Source organism: Glandiceps talaboti, chromosome 13, assembly GCF_964340395.1.
Source record: "Glandiceps talaboti chromosome 13, keGlaTala1.1, whole genome shotgun sequence".
In the NCBI taxonomy this organism is placed as follows: Eukaryota; Metazoa; Hemichordata; class Enteropneusta; family Spengelidae; genus Glandiceps; species Glandiceps talaboti.
In genome coordinates, this window is record NC_135561.1 from 17,580,772 (window position 1) to 17,602,957 (window position 22,186).

General features: G+C 35.0%; 1 protein-coding gene across 1 annotated transcript; it reads left to right on the top strand.

The window, feature by feature from the left end:
* Positions 1 to 123: 123 nt before the first annotated feature.
* LOC144444426 (uncharacterized) lies at positions 124 to 21,726 on the top strand. Its single transcript, XM_078133837.1, has 21 exons — positions 124 to 203; positions 932 to 1,045; positions 2,769 to 2,846; positions 3,469 to 3,618; positions 4,481 to 4,737; positions 5,156 to 5,317; positions 5,929 to 6,039; positions 6,689 to 6,830; positions 7,132 to 7,274; positions 7,898 to 8,067; positions 9,071 to 9,202; positions 9,532 to 9,680; positions 10,461 to 10,645; positions 11,425 to 11,652; positions 12,343 to 12,482; positions 13,140 to 13,358; positions 14,412 to 14,664; positions 15,176 to 15,342; positions 16,720 to 16,915; positions 17,829 to 17,987; positions 19,505 to 21,726. The coding sequence occupies exons 2-21, from the start codon at positions 976 to 978 to the stop codon at positions 19,766 to 19,768; spliced, it is 3,375 nt and encodes a 1,124-aa protein (XP_077989963.1). The 5' UTR covers positions 124 to 203; positions 932 to 975; the 3' UTR covers positions 19,769 to 21,726.
* The last annotated feature ends 460 nt before the right edge of the window (positions 21,727 to 22,186 follow it).

Sequence of the window (22,186 nt, forward strand, 5' to 3'; positions counted from 1 at the left end):
ACGTTACACGTTTGCGGTTGATGTCACGACGCATGTGACGTAGACAAAACCTCTACACATCATTTGCACATGAAACCGGAGGCTGGGATTATCTTTTGTTATGCAAATTACCACTGACGTCAATGGTTACTGAGGTAATACCTGAAGCCATCGCAAGACCGTGACAGGGAAACGAACGAGAAAGCAAACCTGTTCTGTCCGAGGTAAGTTATTTTGCTAAAATATTATATCTAACTTAAGCGTTGGCCCCAGACAGTACCCGTTGACACACCAGTTGAAACTTGTGTTGATATTCCGTTCGACAGCGCGTCGGAGCATCAATGTACGTCTTGGGATTGTGGAGATCAAGTTCACTAGATCTTGATTGAGCCGGACACAGATTTGAAGCAACAAGTATTCATCAAATCAACTGCGACTCAAAAAAACATAAATACTGTACTTAAACAACATCAATGTAGTATATTCATGTAGCATGTTTTAATTTTGATGTCATTTTGATCAGAATAAACGTTGCGGTCCACTTTTTACTCGGATTCTTTGACTCAAGGAATCCAACATGGCGCCGTGCATTATTTACACGAAACCCCACAACGTCAACAGGTGTTATATTTATCCGTAATTTCATTGTTTATGTGTAGTGGAGTGTTCGTATTTGTTTACATATAGTCAAATAAGGTTATGTTCTATTTCGAATCAGAATTGGATAGTCGACTAGTACTGTTGGCAGTCTCTTCGCAAACGAGTCGGACTGTTTGTAAACAAAAGTAAATACCATTGACTGTCGAGTGTCGTAATCATAAAGTTACACACACTCAGACACCAGGGAAATTGTAGCAACTTCAAATAAAACGAGGTGCAATGTCAACATAAAACTATTTTGATCACCTTTTCATTTTCTGATAACCCATTGTATACTGTTGTTAATCCATAGATTCATAGCTGTATTGAAGGTCTCAGTACAGAAATCTGCCAATTATGGCGGACTCAGAACCACTGAAGAAAAAGAAGGCAAAGCCATCCAAAGTCACCAAAAGAAAGTCAAAAAGTAAGTACTCAATCAAGGTGTTTATTTTTATCAAGTTTTCTTTTGTTATTTATCTGTTTCATGTAATTAGCTCTAGGTATAATAAAGCTGCTTTCTAAAATAACTGCCTAAGCTCCAACTTTTTGCAATATAAACAATAATATTTAATTGCTATGCAATAACATGCTAGTCTTGTAGTAAGACATAAATCTGCACTGGAAAGGTTGCTGAATACAAGCCGAGGATTACAATACCTCTGTTACACCAGCGTCTTTTGTGCTAGCTGACATGTGGTTGCTGTTGAAAGTTTGCCCTTGGGTCTCAGTCATAGCTAGACTATAACTTACAATTGTTTTGCCAAAACAGGTCATGACCAAATCTGTTTACTGAAGAGGATGATCCCAGCCAAAATATTATATTTCTAAGTCTTAAAATGTCCATTTTGTGATTTTGTTGAGTATGAAGTAGACATGAACAATAGACAATTACAACTGTTGACACACAAGCAGTGACAAGCAGAACTTGTTATACACAGGGAAAGTATGAAACAAATGAATCGAATTTATATCACTTCTCACAGCATGTTGGAAGTAGGGAGATGTGTATTACAGTCCATCTTTTGATATAAAAACAGTTTTATGGCCTCTTAAAATAAAAGCCCACATTCACAAAAGAATTTCTAGTTCCTCTGGCATTTCATACACATGTAAAGAGGTCATAAAACTGTTCTCCTTAAACCATACATGTCTCTGTACTTCCGTCATGTTGTGCCAAGTGTTGTTAATCCAACTCAACTTTGTTTACGTCCCCTGTTCACAACAAGTTATAAATTAGTTGCTATGCCTATTGCCCACAGCTCAGCTTGCAAGTACTGAAGATGAAGTGCCTGAAGTGCAAAAAGAAACTATTAGTACTCCTGACATCAAAGATACAACAAGTGATACTGATGTAAATGAAACAAAAATTGTAAAGGATGGTCAGGATGATACAGCTATTGATAATGGTATGTGTTAGTAAATAACTCTAAATAGACAAGGTGTGAAAATATGAGGACATGTTGGAAAGAGGATAAATTTTTGTGTTTGTGATAATTTTTAATGTTTTTTTTTTTTTAACGCTTTCCCACTCTGTGCTCAAAGAGCATTAAAATTATCATCCCTGGCACAGATCTAAAGTGGCACAACGACCCTTTATACTTCCTCAACTCCCTTGACAGCATACAATCTATTGCAGCCTTTATAAGCGCATAAGATTAAAGCTGATGCTAGTGCTGGTACTGCAATTCAATTAATATGTAAAACAACAGAATAATCCCCAGGTCTTCTTGAAATAGCCTTCATTTCATTTCATGACATAAGACATGCCTCTTGACCGGGTCGGAGGTCATACAAGACTACACTTTCATATGTAATCTGCAGTTTGACTAACACAAACTCTTCAAACTGATTTCTCATATTTCCATGTCATGTATTGGTAAAAGAAAATATTAAGTATATGTATAATACCTACAAAATCTCAATTATCAATTCTTGATACACCCTGTCAATAATTGCTAGTTATGGGTGTCTTGAGTCTTTGGTGTGTGCTATAATATACAGGTTTGACTGTATCACAATCTCTATACATGTATGGTAGAGGGACTGTAACTACCAATTTTTAAAAAGGGGACAAGATATATTTTACAAATTGAGCACAGCAAAACACTTATGTAAAGATTGAAATTAAAGTTTTGTTTGTGTTTCAGCTGACAAGAAAGAAGACATTGCTGTCCCTATAGAAGATGTCGAGACACAAAGTATCACTGACAGTAAAGATGTTACAGGTATGGTTGTGCTGACAGTGTTACAGTTTATAAGGATACTTGACTGTACAATTTTACAACTGATGTCTAACCAAAACTACAAAATTATCAACAAGGATTTGTACATTGTTGGTTGTTAAAAAAAACATAAAAATAAACTTATCAACAATAGATTAAACATATTTTTTAGTACAGATTCATACAATACAATACAATACAATACAATACAATTTTACAATGCAATACACTGATGCAGTGATAGTCAATACAATACAGTACATACAATAAATTGCAATGCAATACCTTACAGTACAATACAATACAATAAATACAGTACAGTACAGTACATATAATACAATGCAATTCAGTACATGTAATACAATGCAATACAATACAATACAATACAATACAATACAATGATTAAAGTATACATATTACAATGTTTGAAAAACCATACACAAGTTAAAATAATTATATACAGTAAACCGAACACATCAAATTGACTCAAAACAACAAACACTAAAACTATCTGAGAATTTGAGCATTCTGTACAGCGCCAGGATTAAAACACATTGTATTATGATTACTTTTATAAACTTGCATACAGTAAAAACAATAAGTTAAATATTGTCTTCTATCATAGAACCTGAACCAGATGCAGGACAACCTATCTCAACAACTGTTATAACAACAACATCAACGGAAACTTACGACTATCAAAGCAGAGATTTTGATAATATTGATCCACAAGAATTGGGTATTGAGGTGGAAGAAGAACCTGAATATAAATATGGTAAATTTGTTAGAAAATATTTTATTATTATTTGTAGATCACATACTTTGATATTAGTTCTCAACATTTTTCTACATTCAGCCAAGGAAAAGAACGAGTGGCCTAAGGAGCCCTGTCACTACAAGTCAAAGACAAGGTGTGACAAAACCCTTGGGGTCATGATTGTTTTCCCGGCCAAAACCCTTAAGTCATGAGTATTTTCCAGCTACATGAAGCACACTATTTGGGAATGATATAACTGTACAAACATAATTTATGGAAATTGGTAACTGTGAACGTTTTTACTCATGTTTTGAGCACTGGCAAACCAATGACTTATATGTGCCTTTTCATGACATAAAACAACTGAGAAATAATTCCATGTTTTTGGTTCAGATACATTCAATATGGCTTGCATGAGGTACAAAGTGTTCTATGGCTTCAAAAATAAGTTCAATGATATTAGATTGCATATGGTATTATAGTGAGCTCAGAAATTATTTCTTGGTTGCTAAAATTGAAATAATTACTGTCACATGTTTTGGGCAATTGACTCTTTTTTTCTGTATTTGTAAGACTGTGTCAGCATTTTGAATGGACAAACCAGGTGGTCCATGCCAAACTGGCAAACATATCATTGAAATAGAAATCTCTTGCAAGAATGAATGTTCATGAACTCTGAATTCATACTTCGTAATGAAATTTGTACTCAGAGTCAAAAAGATTTCTTGGAAGTGAATCCAAATTTTCACTGACTTCTCATCAGCATTGTCAGGGATGTACTCCAATGAGATGTTGACGAAAATTTGGGATTTGCTTCAAGAAATTTTTTGACTCTGTGAGTAGAAATTTCATTACTTAATAAAATCTCTTGTCAAACCAGAACCCCCAGCCAATGATGATCTACCTGACCTATACAAGCTGATTGACACACTGGAGGGTGGTGATACTGAGCTTGAAACCACCAGAGAACCACCACTGCTGTTCACCAAGCCAGAACACGAACCACAGTACCAAAAGATCAAAGAATTGACCCTTGAACTTGAAAAAGAGGAGATTGACCCCTATGTGACTGAGTTTGATGATAAAGTGCGTGATGATGTATTGATGATTGGTAACATATCACTGGAAGATGTACAGGTGAGAATATCAGTAATTTTTGTCATTTTTCTGATTTTTTTTTTATGTTCATCAACTTTCTGTTACATATTACAAAAGTCGGAACAAATGCCTAGTTTTGAATTTTGAGGATTTTTTTATGTACATAAAATTTCTGGTACATTTTGAAAAATATCCTTCGCTACAATATCTATATACATGCATTAATTCACTTAAAAATACTAGCATTCTCTGCACATGAAATATGTAAATCACAAGTGAATGAAAATTTCTACTCACAGAAACAAACATTTTCTTGCAAGCCAATCACAAGTTTTCACTGAAACCCATCAGTATTGTCACGGTTGGGATTCAGTGGACTGTCATCTCGTGTCTCAGAACAGAAATATTTTAAAGTTCATTTCTTTTGAAAATTTCTTCCCATATTTCTTGAGTACAGGATGAAGAGAGAAGACTTAGAGATGAACACATCGCATACCAACAACAGGAAATGTTATTGGCTAAGAGAAGACAGGAAGATATAGCATTGAAGGAAGAGGTGGCCAAGAGACATGTCACTCAAGTTATGAAAGAGAAGAGAAGGGAACTACAGAAGAGAGAGGTATGAATCAAAATTGATTTCTCATTGATTAGACATGATTATGATTTGTGTATGTATGAATCATTGATTGATTTATTAATTGATTAATACAATGATCTGCAGTTGCTGTGATTTATGCAATATTTGTTATCGATCAGCAAACAATGAATGTTTAAATTACAGTGACCAATTATTGATTGATTGATTTACATAGGTTATAACACACAAGCAGTACAAGATTTTAGCATTGAGCTTTCGATCTGTCTTTGTCGATGATGCTCATCAGAATGACAAATTCCATGCTTGATTGATTGATTGATTCTCTATTGGTTTTTGAGTGTTCAACAATTTGTTGGTTGTTGGTTGGTTGGTTGGTTGATTGATTCATTGATTGATTCATTGATTCATTGATTCATAAGTCAGTTAACATTGAGTAGATTGAGTAAAAACAGCTTAGCTGACAAACTCCTAGATTGGCCATTATTTAATGCATGGTATCAAAGCTGGTCACCTAGATTGAGTTTGCTTGTTTTTAAAGACCACAATATCCAGTATACATGAATTTAACTTCTATTTCTCAAAAATGAGAGAACTGTTCCATCTATTATTCCCTTGACATTTTTGTTTTACAGGAACTTGCACTGCAAAAAGAAAGAATCCAGCAAGACATCTTACACAAGGTTTTCAGAAGATCTGAAAATCAGCTGATAAGATCACTGGAGATCAGAAAGGGTGAAGTCAGGGTAGGTTAGCCTAGGATGTTCTTTTGTTTGTTTGTTTGTTTAATGTTTTATTGCTCAGGTGAACTAATAAGATGGGAACACTATGAGAACAGAATCACTTAGATCCGAAATTGATAGACACCGTAATACAAAAAATAGCATTAAACAGAAGGCAAAAAATTGCATTCTTGTCTGTAGTGTTTATTGGATAATATTTCTTGAAAATTTCGTGGTAGTGTAATTGTATTTTGTTCTTCTCAATAACTTTGTAGTATACATTATTCTTCATTGAGCTGAGGAAAATACAAGTGACATAAATAGATGTTATTCCCCAATATTTTTCTTCACTCAGCCAAGGAAAATACGAGTGACCTAAGGGTGCCTTTGTCACTATGAGTCGCTAGATGAGTAGTGACAACCTTTACGTCACAAGTATTTTCTAGCTGAATGAAGACGAATATTGGAGAGTAACATAATTATATCACCACCAGTAATATCAAAGAAAAATCGGGGAAAGTAATGGCAATTTTGAACGTTTTGACTCATATTTCGAACACAGCAGAACCGGTGACGTAGACATGTGTTGTCGTGATGTAGAACAACAAGGGTATAAATTCCACATTTATGGTTTATGCTTGGTATAATGTCCTCTATCCTTTGTTACTTGTAGACTATGTATGGTGACTTGACCATGGCTGATGGTCAGTACGGTGGCTCCAAAGGTAGACGATGGAAGGTTGACTGGACCAAAACACCACAACCCATACAGATCAAACTAAAATGTCTTAGAGGAGTAAGAGATAAATTACCAGGTAAATCATAATTATGTTAAAGTGACCATTTGGATGAGGATTGAGTATTTATTTTGAAATTTAATTTAAAAACAGTTGTATCATGGCGTCGTACATGAAAAATAGATGTGAAACAATATTGACCAAGTCTGTGTTTGTAACATTGCAAAAAGCTATTATAATAGTAAAGTTTGTTATTGTACATAAAATAACATTTTACATATTTATAAATCTTTTGAAATTTATTTATTTACAAACAAGGATATGTCCAAATTTACAATTAGTGTTGAATGGATTTCTAATGAATTCAAATCAATTACAGGTGGACGATACGTACTTATGGTGTCGTTATACGACCGACTTGGAGGTCATGTATTGAGATGGTCAAGGTTGAAAGGTCAACAGTGGGGTGGTGCTACACTACCACTTCAACATGATGGTTATTTCTACAATATAGAAATGAAGGTAAAATAGATTTATATTTCAGTCACTAGATCAGCAGTGTTATCAGTAAAAGTTAATTTCATCAAGAAAATATCAGATACTTTCAATATTTCAACCTTTGACAATCATTTTCATATTGAAACAAGGCCATGACACAGAATAAGGTCAAAGGTCACATCCTCAAGTGTAAGATGGTGTATATAGGGTTAGTACTCATTCATCATAGTAGTACATTTGAGGTTTGATGTTGCTGTTTTTTACAGTTGACCACTACACAAAGTCTAATTTACCCACCGTTACCCAACCTTTACCCTTCCTGTGACCTACCTAACCACCATGTCTGTCCAGCGGTAGTACGAGACGCAGTACCACTTTTGACTGTCTACAGACCCCCCCCCCCCCACCCCCACCCCCCCGGGGGAGAGATCACAGGGGTAAATTAAGTCAACGGTGAAACTTCATCTCATACTCACCATATTTACACATTCTCTGCTCAAGCTTAAAATAGCCCAGGTGGAAAGACATGGTCAAATATGACTTTTCGTGTAGTGTCGACGTGCAGTGTCCAGTGTAAACAAGTGTTCAGTCACAATCCCTACTAAACAGCATCACTGTAATTACAACAATGACATTATCATTTGCAGGTTGACCAAAGTGTGTTTACAGTATGTCCATCCAAACCTAATGTCCGTCCTGGTATGGTACTAGTCTTTGAGTTGTTTTTACTGCGTGGTTCTCTCCTTCCCATTGATAAAGTCGTTGGCTGGGGTGTCTTCCCAATCTGTGATGCACAGTTTAATATCATTGATGGAAAGTAAGTAGAAATTTACTATAATTAATTACTTCATCTCCTTGTTGAGAGCACTAGTAATTATATATTTAAAGCGGTCATATGGATGACAAAGGGGGATTTATTTAGGATTTTTAATTTATAACACAACTGTATGATGTTTTTCCTACTTGAAACTAAATGTGAAACAGCATCGATAAAATCCATGTTTGTTATTCAATAAATTGCAAAAAAAAAATATTTTAAAAATGTGGAAATATGTTTTTATTATATGCACAATTATAACAAACATTTTAAACACTTTAATTTTTTGCAATGTATTGAATTACAAACAAGGACTTGGTATATGTTGTTTCTCATTATTTTTTCAACTAGAAAAATATTAATAGTAAATTTATTTTATCAATTTATAATCCAAAATAAATACCAAATTCTCACCCATGTGGTCACTTTAAAATGAATGCATATTACTATTGTGCAATGTATATTTTGATTCACAAGACATTTTTTTGAGTTCGGCATCATTGTCTTTTCATCTCTATATCCTAATTAACTTGTATTTCTTAGTTGCAAAACTTGTTAACTTTTGAGCCAAGGTCTTTTCAAAATTACTTAATATATATATCATTATTGCATAATCTATATTGTACTCTTCTTATGTATATTTTCTGGTGAACTGAAAAAAAAGGAAAACAGTGTTTGTTTTTCCATCCCAATGATACATTTTTAAGTTTCTCAATATGAGAATTTTGAAAGTAACGTTTATAGATTGTCATGAACATAGACCAAAGAATGTACATTCTTGATTACTGGTGTAAATAGAGGAATCACCTGATGCAATATTTGACGAAATTCAATATAACATCCATACATATTTCTGAATCATAAATATTTGGCTTAAAATATCTACTCAGTATTGTCATTGTATAGAAGTATTATTTTTATAAAAAATTTAAATGTAATTTCTATACTTGTTTCAAAATCATAAATTCTTGTAAGGTGATGATGTTTGCGTTGTCTATTTCAGGTACAAGACTCCATTCTTGAGAGGTGAAATGGATTACCGTATAGAAAGACACGAAGGAGTTGAACGCTTGATAGCCAGTGATATTGACCATTGGTTATGTAATCTCTACTTTGAAGTTGTCAAGTTGCCAAGGTTAGTCATTCTCATGATTTCTAGAGATATGTCAGTGTTAGGAATGATGTTAGACAGTAGTCCCATCTACACGGCATTGAAAATCATACCTGAGGTAGGATTCAGAGACCCCATGTAGACACAAATGCATCCTGACTTTGGACAACTTTGAAAGGTTTCCTGAAACCCTTCTAACTTTGGCCTGCATGCTTAGTGGATGCATTCCGACCTGAGGGCCTCCTGACCTGTTGTAGCACTGAAATTTAACAGATTTGCAAAATTAAACAGTTTTTTGTTAAGTACAATGTTTATCAATAATTTTGATGAAAAATTCCAAACTTGCTTCTCAGGTATTTGGCAGGTCAGAAGGAGTATGAAGTGGAACTACAGTTTTCTTCCAATATCCTGAGTTTTCCAGACCGTGTCAAAGGTGCAGAAGAACCAGTAGACGGAGAAGCTCCAATCCCAGGATCCAGACAGGATCTGGCTTCTATAGAAGGTAACAGATGTAATACATATCTAACCACTCTGATCCTCCCAAGGCACCTACCCCATCACCACCACCACCAATATACCCACTACATCATACCTACCTCACCCACAACTGCCATGGTCACTTCCAAAATACCCAATGGTCAACATCAACACACTGTTGTAACAATCAGTCAGACAGAGTTGAGGATGCAGCAGAACTAACAATACTTTATTCAAGTTAATGCAACGCAACACTCAACTAAGTTATACATTAACATAAATTAGCAGTGACGTCTATGTGTAAAGTGTATTCAGTGTTCACTGACAGCTGATCATCAACACACCATGACGTACAGCATAGAACTCGACATCCACTACACCCAAAACTGTCATACTGACTATCAAGACAACCATCACCATCACACCCACCAACCCACATACCACAACACCCATCTCCAGTAACTCTCACCATCAACGCACCATGACATACTGCATAGAACTCGACATCCACTACCATGGTACACCCAAATTTGTCATTATGACTACCAAGACAAACATCACCGTCACACCCGCCATCATTGACACACCCACCAACCACTATACATGTACATACCACCAACACACTCATCTCCAGTAACCCTCGCCATCATCAAAAATTTTCTTTCAAAGGAAACACTTACTTTTTGAATCAGGTGCATTGTATTTTTTTGTATATACATGTACCAAAATAGATTACTTTCTATTTTCTTTCAAATCATAATTTTGTAGTTTTCTCATGATTTCCTGATTCTTGATGTGTTTGCAGGAGACAGTAGCCAAAATGTGCAATCATCCAAAGTCAGTATAGGTGGTGGGTCAGCTCCTGGCAGTGAACCGTCTACATCTAGCAGTGACCAACCTAAAGCTATTCAAGCTAAGAAAGATGACGACTCTGTGACTAAGGGAAAGATTGATGACAAGGGAAGTAATGATAGCATCGCAAAGAAACAGGTATATACTTTGAAATAGGTTATCATTATCAAAAATACGACATTCCGGTTATCTACCGTGAAGTCATCCCTAAATCAAAGAAGGTCTCAAGATGGTGCTCCATCTAAGGAAAATTTAGAACTGAAATGACATGGCAGTACATGAACATGACAACAAAATGTGACAAAACAACTTGAGTTCCTGAAAATTGTTTTATAGGAAGCAATGTTTGTAGTCAAATAATTTGTATAACTAGTTGAGAATGCACCCAAATTTTTGTTGTGATAAGAATGCAATTTTTCAACACGGCTATAGTACTCAACTATAGTATCATAGCAATCACTTCTGGTACAATAGTTTTTTGAGAACAGCACTCCTAGTGGCCAAACTATACAATTTTTTGTCTTTCTGATAACTATAATATGATGCATTGCAAGAATGTATATGATTTAGATAATCTGTGAAGGTTTCAAATTCAACGCCTGAAGTTGAACCCTCCTACCTCCCCTGTAACCCCACCAACCCCCACCCCTCCTCCATTTGTTGATGAAGTGAAGTGGAAATATTGCAAAATAGAGGGAAAGGGGATATTCTTGAGGTGTTTTTATTAGCTTTGATTTGTTTTCTGGTTTGTCAAAACACATGTGAAACTTTGTTTCTTTTAAGAACGGAATTTTAAGATAAATTGAAAATATCACAATTACACAAACAAGCTGAAGAATGTTTAGGTGCAAAAAATAGATTAGTTTTGTAAGTAAAATCAATAAATTCAAAATGTAACTCTTGCCTTGTTATAACAGGATTCTAATGGATCACTAGTTAGCATCAAAGATGGTGTACATTTGAGATCAGCTGGTACTGGTGGTGGAGTGCGTCCAACAACTGTCATCGGTTCTCGTAAAATCATGGAGAAGGCAGAGAAGTTTGAATCTGACAATGAATCGGATTATGATGAAGAAGCAGCTTATTTGTTGAAGAAACAGGAAGATTTCATTCCAGTGTCAGGGGAGCCAGGGGTATATTACAAGGTATGCGACTGACTGTAGTCAGTTATTGCCAGAGAGGGCACCATTCAGTGTCACGTTTCATTGTTGAAGGGGGCTGGTTGAGATAACTTTAAATGGTGATACTTACTAGACATAAATGTCACTTCAGTACCACAAGAAGATTAGTGTAAGATATCACCAGAGAGGGCACTTTTGAGTATCATGTTTCACAAAAGTGGGCACCGGTTAGGTGTACAATATCACCAAAGTGGGACATTTTTGGTACTTTAGTGTTATAACTTAAGTATTGGCATTTTGCAATAGATATATCCAGAAAGTACAACTTCAAGTAACAGACTCCTACCAGTCAGTCAGAAAGTCACACAAGTTGAAAAGGAAAACTTTCATTGATTTGGTCTAAAATAATTTCAGCTGAATGTAAAACTCCTGGCAGTGATTTTATTAAAGGATGGTGAATAGCTAAAAATCTACCTGTTATATGTTCCCCAGTCACTTTACTGCAGTTCCCAAACAGAATCCAGATATAATGTAAATAATTCTGTGGCAGATTAACTGGATTTGTCCCTCTTTGTTACTGGGGTACGGAATGTCAACCTCTTAAGAACACTGACCCCTGGTATTGAGGGTTTGTCAAAAACTTTTATATGTACTAGCTAGTCCTGTCCCTTCCTCAAACAGTTAACAATTTAATAAAATAAATGTATTCTACAGAGACACATGAACAATCCAATGGATGTATACACCAAGAAACTCTTCTCCATGTTACCAAAAACAGCTGTCTTGAACAAGAGGAAGAAGAGAAGAAAACTGACTCACCTAGAAGAGTTGGATACTCACACATTTGCTGTACAGTAAGTATTATGGGATAGAAAACTTATCCATCTAGAAGACTACTATCTATACTGTACTCATACCTTTCCTGTATAGTAAGTATTATGGGATAGTTAGATATGCACACATTTGCTGTACAGTAAGTATTATGGGATAGTTAGATATGCACACATTTGCTGTACAGTAAGTATTATGGGATAGATATGCACACCTTTGCTGTACAGTAAGTATTATGGGATAGTTGTATATGCACACCTTTGCTGTACAGTAAGTATTATGGGATAGTTAGATACACATTTGCTGTACAGTAAGTATTATGGGATAGTTAGGTGTACTCACACATTTGCCAGAAAATTTACCCATTTAGAAGACTACTATCTACTCATACCTTTGCTGTATTATGGGATAGAAAATTCTGGCTCACACAGAACCACATATTTTCAATTGCAGTCTGAGAAAAAAATGTTACATACCAAATTTTACCAAAGAGCAAAAGTTTTGTCCTCTTAATTTTGGCAGTAAAGTTATTTTCATTCTCAAGCACTTTCGACAGGGAAGTCATGCATACTTCTTGCAGGAAGGTTGGTCAAATATTTTTTGTAAATGTAAATAGAACTGCCCTTCTTCCCTATAGCTTTGCGGAAATATACTTACAAGTACTGTTTGTATTTCTACAGGAAACCTTTTTCAACCAAAGGTCACACAGTATCAAAAGGTCATGAAAGAGCTGAATATGTTGGTCGTCAGTTCCTAACTGAGATAGGATTCTCCCAGTGGAGGTCCAGGGAATTCTGGGGAATGCTGATAATGCTTATCCTGGTGTGGTTTATCCGTACATATCTCCATTACATTGGACAATGGATATTCCTTAACCTGATAACCATTCCCATCAATCAGTAAGTTTTCATTATCAACTCACTGCCAGTTTATTAAAAAGACAAAAGATTGTATACTTTTGGACACTGGGGTGCTATTCAGGAGCAGGAAGCGCTTGTAGTCTGAAAGCTAAGCCCTGCAGTTGTTGGCCCGTTTATGTAACCACTCGCTTTACATAAACAATAACTGGATATTTCAGGATAGAAGCACTTGTAAGTTGTAGACAATTACAAAGTAATGTAGAACAAGCATGTGTTCTGTTTTTATCGGGACACAAACTAGATTCAGTTCTAACCTTTGGGATCAAGCCCCGTATGCATATGATAAAATCACATCAACATATCTGGCCCCAGTTCATTCAATCTTAAAAACAAAAGATGTTAGGGTAAAGTCTTCCTTCCACCTTCCCCAAAATTAGTTTCAATATTATCCCCTCGATGTAAATGTTTAAAACTCCTATCATAAAAAATCATTTATTTTGTAAAATATAAGTATTTAATTGCCTCTCACACCAAAAGGAACCAGAGCATACAACACGTAATGGTTATTACTCAATTTGCCTAATTGTGCTTTTATATATCTTAATTATAACATGAATGATAGATTAGACATCCTTGGTTTAAGGTGGAGATGCACAAAGGGAAGATTTTAAGGGTGACATATTTCTCTGATCAGAGGGTTTGTGCTGCATGTTTGTCTTAACTGTGATTATGCAGTTGTAGTAGAGCTCCCCCTTAGCAGACACAAGGAAGGAATTTGCCTCCAAAATATAGAAGTGTAACCCCCTCCTCTGATATAGTACCCTCCAGGATGGTTGGGAGAAGGCCGTCTTCTATAGCCAAGACCATTCAGTTAGATATAAGGGCCTTTACAGGAAATATAGGACTGTTGTTTATGCAGGATTTGTCTATAGTGCAGGTTTTTACTATAAGTTTACAGACCAGGTATTCTGTCAAGTAACTTTAATATAATAGTGTTAAACTCACCACCGTAAGGTAAGCTTCACAATAAAGTGTTTAAATATCCAAAAACCCAGTATTCATTGTTGTGATCTCAAACTTGACTCTTTACAGATTCCAATTCCTGCCATACACAGTAAATCTCAACTATCAGCAGAGTTTACTACATACACGTGAGGAGATAGCAGTGGTTATACTTGGTCCATTCACCAACATATTTATGTTGATAGCTTTGGTGTGTATATCATGGCTCTGTCAACGAACTCTAGGCTCCTTCCCAGGTCTTGGTTCTAAGTTTATCATGGCATACGGTATAATGACATTCCTTGATCCAGTGTGGATTCTAATCGTGGATGCATGTATTGGGGTGAGTACATCGAGTTCACAAGATATTCAAAGTCATGAACCCCAGTCCTTTTTACAGCAGTATTAATTAACATATGCTCCCTTGAATGAAGAGGCTGTGATTTGATAGGATTTATACAGTGAGCAATTTGCCTTTTCTAGCTGGTGACTATTAGCCAATCAGAGAGCTATAAAAACTTCTTTGTCTTATAAACAGCTGTAACATACACAGATACAACATGGGATATGTGTAGTATCATCCATATACTAAGTATACAGTACCCAGGAAAATGACAATTTTCAAAAATGCTTAAACCATAATTGCTGTTAAATATATAGAGAGTTGATGAAAATTATAAATTAATTTGAAATCATTTTCGTCCAGTCAGTGACTCTCACAGATCTTGACAGTGGTCATGTTGCTCCTCCTTACAATAGACATAAATGTTCCAGACTTCCAGACTATACATATATATAATATTTGTGATATCAACATTTGTAACAATTTGTATCATTTTTTCAACCTCCAACAGAGAGTCAAGTATGACAATGGAGATGATCCAATAGCTGATGCCTCCAAGCTGTATTACAACTTCCTACGCCTACAAAACAATGGATTGGTTGGAATATTCATGACCATATTCCTGTACATATTCTGTATGTTTACCACAGTTGTCATCGTTTACATGTATTTCCTCAGGTAGGTATATAATATATTGTTATCATTATTAAACTTTATGTAATAATGATAATAATGGTTTATTTCCAAACATTGTGACGTAATGGTCAAATTACGATCGTTACATTACATGAAAAACAAACAAGGACAAAGACACTGCTAGCAACTAGAAAGTATGATAACATGACATTTGAGATTATGACTGTTTTGCAACAAATTCTAAACAACTGGACTGAGTTCTTTTCACTTAGTTCTTAAGTTAAATTAACTTTCTGTCAAAAAAGAACACAATAATGCTGAAAACATGGCTTAAAAAGATAGAAAGGGAAAAAATACAAATATGTACAAGTCCGTTTCTCGGAGTGTCAAAAGATTTTTTTTGTTTTGATATATTCTTAATGTAAGTATTTTATACAAGCTTTCTCAGCAAAACAAATATAAGCATTGCTTCTTTATTTAGATAACTACATCCAGTCCAATTTCAGGTGTGTTTTCTTTAAAGTGATTGTATGAAAATATGAATTATTCAGCCGCATAGAAGTGTAGCCCTGTTCTTCTCAAAACAAAAACTGGTGTGAAAATGTTCACCATTTTGTGAGCAGATATTGTAATCGGAACATTTAAGTGCACCACAGGACCTATTGGAGACTGTAAGATACATTGTGACGTTCCGGCCTCCTCTCAGTGGGAGGGGTTGGCCGATGTGTGAGGGCACACCATCATGGCATACCTTACAGACTAGACCTATTGGTGCAAGCGTTGAACTTTGACACAGAATTGATAATGGAACATCTAATGACTACATGATACTACCGTACACTTTCTCATAACATGATTCCCTCATAGAACACATATGTTATAATTCAAGTGCATATTAGCGACTTTCATGCTCTGCTGTTCTTACAAGTTACTGTGTGCCAAAATGCCTGAAACCAGTACAGATGTATAGCAACAGTTATTATGCACATTCCAGTGACTACTTGCATTGGTGCACTCTTTCATTGGTGTACCAAAAACATTATTGCATAGCTTTATGCAAATTATATGCAAACAAGTTCATGATCATTCCATATTAAATGAAATCACATGCTCACAGAGTATGATTTTACATAAATTTTGCTTGTTTCGAATAAACATATAACACTAATAACAGGACCTCATGATGTCAGTGTGGGTACCCAGGGGTATGTGCACTCTTGCTTGCAGTGTTTTCTGCTGCACTTTCACTCATTACACTCATGAAAGTATGACTGCAGTGAACACTGCAAGCACTTGTGCATATACCTCGACTACACCGAACTTGCACTTGAACATAGTGGACTTCTGTCATATTTCATGCACTTATCAAGGACATAACACGCACAATGATTTAACTACCTGTTACTTATTTACTTCCAGATTACACAACAATGGACGTATGTTGGATACATTCCATCGTCTGAGTGCACTAAATGATGAGTTCTTTGTACCCTATGACTTGGAACTCAGTGTACATGAACTGAGCTACATCATCAAAAAGGCAGAGCAATGGCGAGGTGAAGAAGGAGAGAGAAAGAAGACTGCTGTCTATGACTACATCTGGGAAGAAGAATCTGTAAGTTATTAAAATGTTTGAAGTATTAAGATCTGATGTGTTTTCATATCTACTAGATGTATCTGTTTTACATTATAATTATATTTTCCTTAATTAGGTTAGAAGTCAAGCATAGTTTGAATGTTGCCTGTTCAACTTTGGCCACTGCTTGTTGCAATTGCCATAATACATGCATGTTCTATTGTTCTAGCCATCTCATAGAATTAAGCTCTTAGACTGATTGGTTGTTTCTTTAGTCAATTATGCTAACAGGGATAGTTTAAAAAAATACTTCTGAGTGCAGCCGAGAGTGGATATGAAACATAGTTGGACTTTAATTTTCTGTTTTTGCACTTGTTTATAGCAAAAATCATCATTTCTTTACCTTGTTTATCCAAGGAATGTACAAGTGACATATGGAGTATTGTCTCAGTGACTCAGGGATAGAAATAAAGAGATGTTCAAAATATCACAATGTGATATAAAATATGTAGTTTATTCTTAGATACATGGACACATGTCCATATGCCTACAGAACTCACTTTGGTTGTACACATGGTTAAAAGGTAATACATCATACAAAATATAACCCTAAGATAAAAGATGCATTCGTAGTTCGGGGATTCTCTTTTCGCCTCATAATGATTACAGTGAGAACTTTAAAACAATGCTGTCACATGCTAATAGACTATTTTCTCACAGTGTCCAAATTTCCATACAGCAGGCACTATTCATTTTCTATTTGCCCTAGGGCACTGGTACAGGCTCATTAGCCCTATGCCATGTTGTCGCAATGTGTATGATGCAGTCTGCCGAAAATGAATCAGGAATAACTGCAACATGACAGCCCTCGTTATGATAGATGTCTTTTAGTGCCCTCATTAAGGTGTGAAATAGTGCCCATATTGATTGTGTGTGTTTCATTGTTTTACAGGTTGAGGAGGTGATATGGGATGAGACTGGAGAACACCGACAGCAAAAGAAAGGCAAACAAGAAATTACAAGTCATGTCTCTGTGCATACTATTCACCTTGATGGCTTGAGAGAACTCTTCAGACATTTCTTAAGACTTCCAGATGGAGCCATAGTAGAAGTAAGTCATTTTTTTTCTAAGTTTCTATAAATGGCAAGTACTAGCATGGTTACTTCCAACTTATATGCATGTCTTCATATCAGATGCTAACATTTTAGACAATTTGGTAAGTATAACTTACAGTTCAGTTGTTACAGTTCTGATGCACATGCCCAGATAAGTGTTGTTTTGCTTGTTGCAAACATGATGTTTCTACAGAATCAAATATTTCTCCCAAATTTTCACTGTCTCATCAGCATCATCAGGGGTGTACTACAATGGGCTTTTGTCATGTTCATTCTTGCATGGTATTTCTTGTCGAGATACTATAAAACTTCCGACCCATCCAAAGTTTCAACCACCACATTGAATTTGTATGACACGTAATAGTTCACTTGGGGGGGAAAGGCTTTCTTAAATGATGAAACTACTGCTCAAAGACAAAGTTTTGTTTGAGTGTTCGTAGTTATTGCCGAGGCTTTTGTAGCATAATTGGATGACTGCTGTTTGCTGAAGTTTGACTTTCAAAGAATAAACTTTCTTTTCAGATTTTATTGATAAAAATACAGAAACATTTGAGCCTGGAACAGAGGCATTAGATCTAAATGATATTACTACCAAATTAGAATGACTATAGAGTTTCAACGGTTTTTGTTTTGAATTATATAAAACAAAATACAGACATGAGCAAGCATATGTATAAAGTGATACAGTTTATTTTGCTGTTGAAACAAATCAACATCACTGTTGGATGAAACAAGGAACATTCAAACACAGAACTGTCTATTTGCGTTCACAGTGAAATAAAAGGTAACATTTCTATTCCCTGTGTGCTGTCAGTGTCTGTATTTTGTTTGCGTAATTCATGACAAAAAACGTGTTAGATGTTAAAAAAGCATCATGTTGCTTAATACTCTAGGGAACTTGCAAACCCACCATGTTGACTGTTGCAGCATGGGAAATGTGATAATAAATAATAATCAATTAGTATTGGAATATATTGATACATTGTTTGTAACCAAAAATAATCAATTCATAATTACCCTGACAATTGTTGGAGGTTAATTTTATCAGTAGCTCCAGATTAGGTATTACGATAACCACAGGTAACCCCATAGTCCTTTGCATCTGAGCATGCTCAGTCTGGATTGCAAGTTCAATATTGAAACTCTACAATCTTCCTGATTTGGTAGTATCGTACAGTTTCACAAAGTATTAGTCTGTAAGGTACGCCGCGACGGGGCGCCCTCACACATCAGTCAACCCCTCCCACCTGTGAGGCAGGAACAGCAGGACATATGATACAATTAACAAAATACATGAATTAAAGAAAACCAAATTAGATAACCATAGTAGTGAAATAAAAACTGAAACACTAAAGATAATAACATAAATTTGTTTTCTACAGTGCGCAGGCCCTGTTTAACAAATTCATATTGTACATAATTAGTCAGTACAGCTTCTTATTGTTAACATAATAATGTCGTAGTTTTAATCAAAGTATTTAATATATTACTTTATTTCTGTACGTAACTTAGGTGTTTGGAGAGATGGGAGTTGCTGGCATGGACAAAGACATGAAAACCGCATTGCAGAAAGGTGCCCAGGGTGTAGAGAACCTGATGGGGTCTCAGTATAGTCTCAGTAAGATACGTAACCGTCGTCCTAAAACTTCAGGTGGGCTGGGCTCTTCAGATATCAGAGAGGCTTTAGGAGAACAGAACCGAGCACCAACACCACCCGGACAGGACCGTACTTCCACACCTGTGAAACTGAAACCCACTGCAGAGAGTTCTGCTTAATAAGGTATTCAGGGTTAAAATTGTATACATAGGTCACAGTATATCTATATTATCATAAATGTGCTACGGATAATACAAAAATGTAGATTTAAAACAAGTATAATATGTAAATTTATCATGTTTTGGTGTGGAACCAGACGCCTCTCATTTATCAACTCAAAATGGTTTTAAAATGAAAAGATAAAATACCATTTACTCTCTAAGATGAATGAAGGAATCATATTTTAATCATAATATTAATAATTCAAATTAATATTAAAAATAATTGAAAGTAGCAAATCATGCAGTCGTGGTATATGTAATTAGAATCAAAGCCCTTTAAAAATCTCTTGGATGTGGAACTAACTGGTCAGAAATGCAAGCCATTGTTATACACATTCAACATGGCAATGTATTTCTTTCTATTTTATAGGAAGACTACACTGTATATCCAAACCTATGTGTATATTTTTGGTCAATTCTCATGCATATTGCCACACAAGCATGTTCTTGAATGCGGGGAAAGGGCTTATATTTGAGCATCGGCGTGTAAATTGAGAAAACATAACTTGAGTGTGTGCAGATGCAGAGTTACTATTGTAAAACACAAAGTAATTACATACACATACAAATAGGATATGTAGTATTCAACTATCCTTAAACCATGTAAATAGGCAAGAACTTTGTATTATTGTGTAAATAAAAAAACTCCTCCAGAAGCAATTTTATATTGTAAGAAACTTATACTTATTTTCATGCATCATTTACATTTTTCACATAATTATTGAAGTATTTTAAAAGTGATAATAGGTGTATTTCATCATAAAATAAATCTTTTGCAAGTTTAGAATGTGACATACTTTAATTTTCTCCTCCTTTCTTCTAATATTTTAAAAACTTGTTCATGATTATACGTGGTATTTTATTTTATCATTATTACCTCTTTTCAATCCTTTAGCTGCAGGTCAGTTATTGTGTGTTTTGGTTATTATCATTAATGAGAAATTAGAAATCAAATTATATTTGTAGAACAGAAAAAAAAAGAAATTTCCGTCCGACACAGAAGGTAGTTACCTTCAAAGTTGTATATGATATAAAATAAATACATTCTATATACTCATCACTTACACATTCCCTTTTATGTAATTTTCATTGTGTTTTTTTTCGGCAGACTTAAAGTACATTTATTGTTATCTTTTGTTATACATGTTAAAATTCAGAAGTGTTAATACTTAGTATATAGCAAAAATGAAATGTTTAGCCCTCTAGATTAACTTTTGGAAATGGCATGAACTTTTAAAAGCAGGGAGTCTTTTTCATCAGATGCAAATTCAACCTTGTTGCTTCAATGTTGTCTGTGGCGGAGTGGTTAAACCACTTGCCTCTTACCACTGCAGTCGGGGTTAAAATTCATTCTGGTTTTGATTAAATTTACCATGCTGTATTTAAGTACGAAAAGTGTCATTCAGTTTGACTCTACCGAACAATGGTTTTCCCTGGGTACTCCAGTTTCCTTCTGCATTAACATTGAACCTTCCTACTGTTATTGGGCAATACCTATTGGATGGTATGTAAATAAATATCAATCAGTCAATCAATCAATCAATCAATCAATAAAAAAAATTCAACTTTCCACCTGAGGAAGGAGACTTACTGCTTTCAAATCCTATGCCATTTCAAAAACCATTTAATCCAGAAAACCAAATATCAATTTTGCATAGTATATACATAATATGCATCGGACCAATTTCCCACAAACTGTACAAGTGTGTTATGTTTTGTAAAGATATGTACAATTTTTAGAGGCTCTATGTATTACAATGTTTAGTTTGTAACTGACTGAACTTGTGCATTGTTGCAATAAACTGTGTTTGCAATGTGAGACAAGTGTCACCAGAACATTATATTTACAATTCTTGAATATGTTGTATATCATTATGAAATGTGTACATAAACTTTGTGTCAGATTCTTAATAAAGTAGCTAAATACATATTTCTTGTGACTGATTTCTTTGAATATTAACTGAAGCTGATTGGTTGAGTAAGTTATATGATGCGTATACATATTGAATGTTACCATACACCTTTCATGTAGGGTCTATGATACTACACAGTTATTGTGTACATTGTACTTCTTCAGAAAACACTGATGAAGCCATTGTGGATATGGTACTTGGTGAAAGCTATGGTTAGCTATTAATATTTCTTGGTGCAAAATAACGTTTAGCCTTAACTTACATATTCCTGATGGGATCATCATATCATTAACAAATCCTAATCTATACACACCTAAGCACGTTCCCATCAAATTTCAGACCAATCTGCCCAGTAGTTTTTGAGCTTAAGTTTTTTTTCTACCAAAAATGACATTTTGTGACCCAAATCCCACACCTGTTATGCAGTCATTTTGAAACTTGCTTTAAACAATTTCCCAACTAG

Excerpts from the sequence above, each read along its gene's own strand:
- LOC144444426 (XM_078133837.1), top strand. The coding sequence starts at position 976 with ATGGCGGACTCAGAACCACTGAAGAAAAAGAAGGCAAAGCCATCCAAA. Across the intron at positions 6,831-7,131 it reads AGTAAGAGATAAATTACCAG|GTGGACGATACGTACTTATG; the intron begins GTAAATCATAAT and ends AATCAATTACAG. Across the intron at positions 12,483-13,139 it reads ACTCACACATTTGCTGTACA|GAAACCTTTTTCAACCAAAG; the intron begins GTAAGTATTATG and ends GTATTTCTACAG.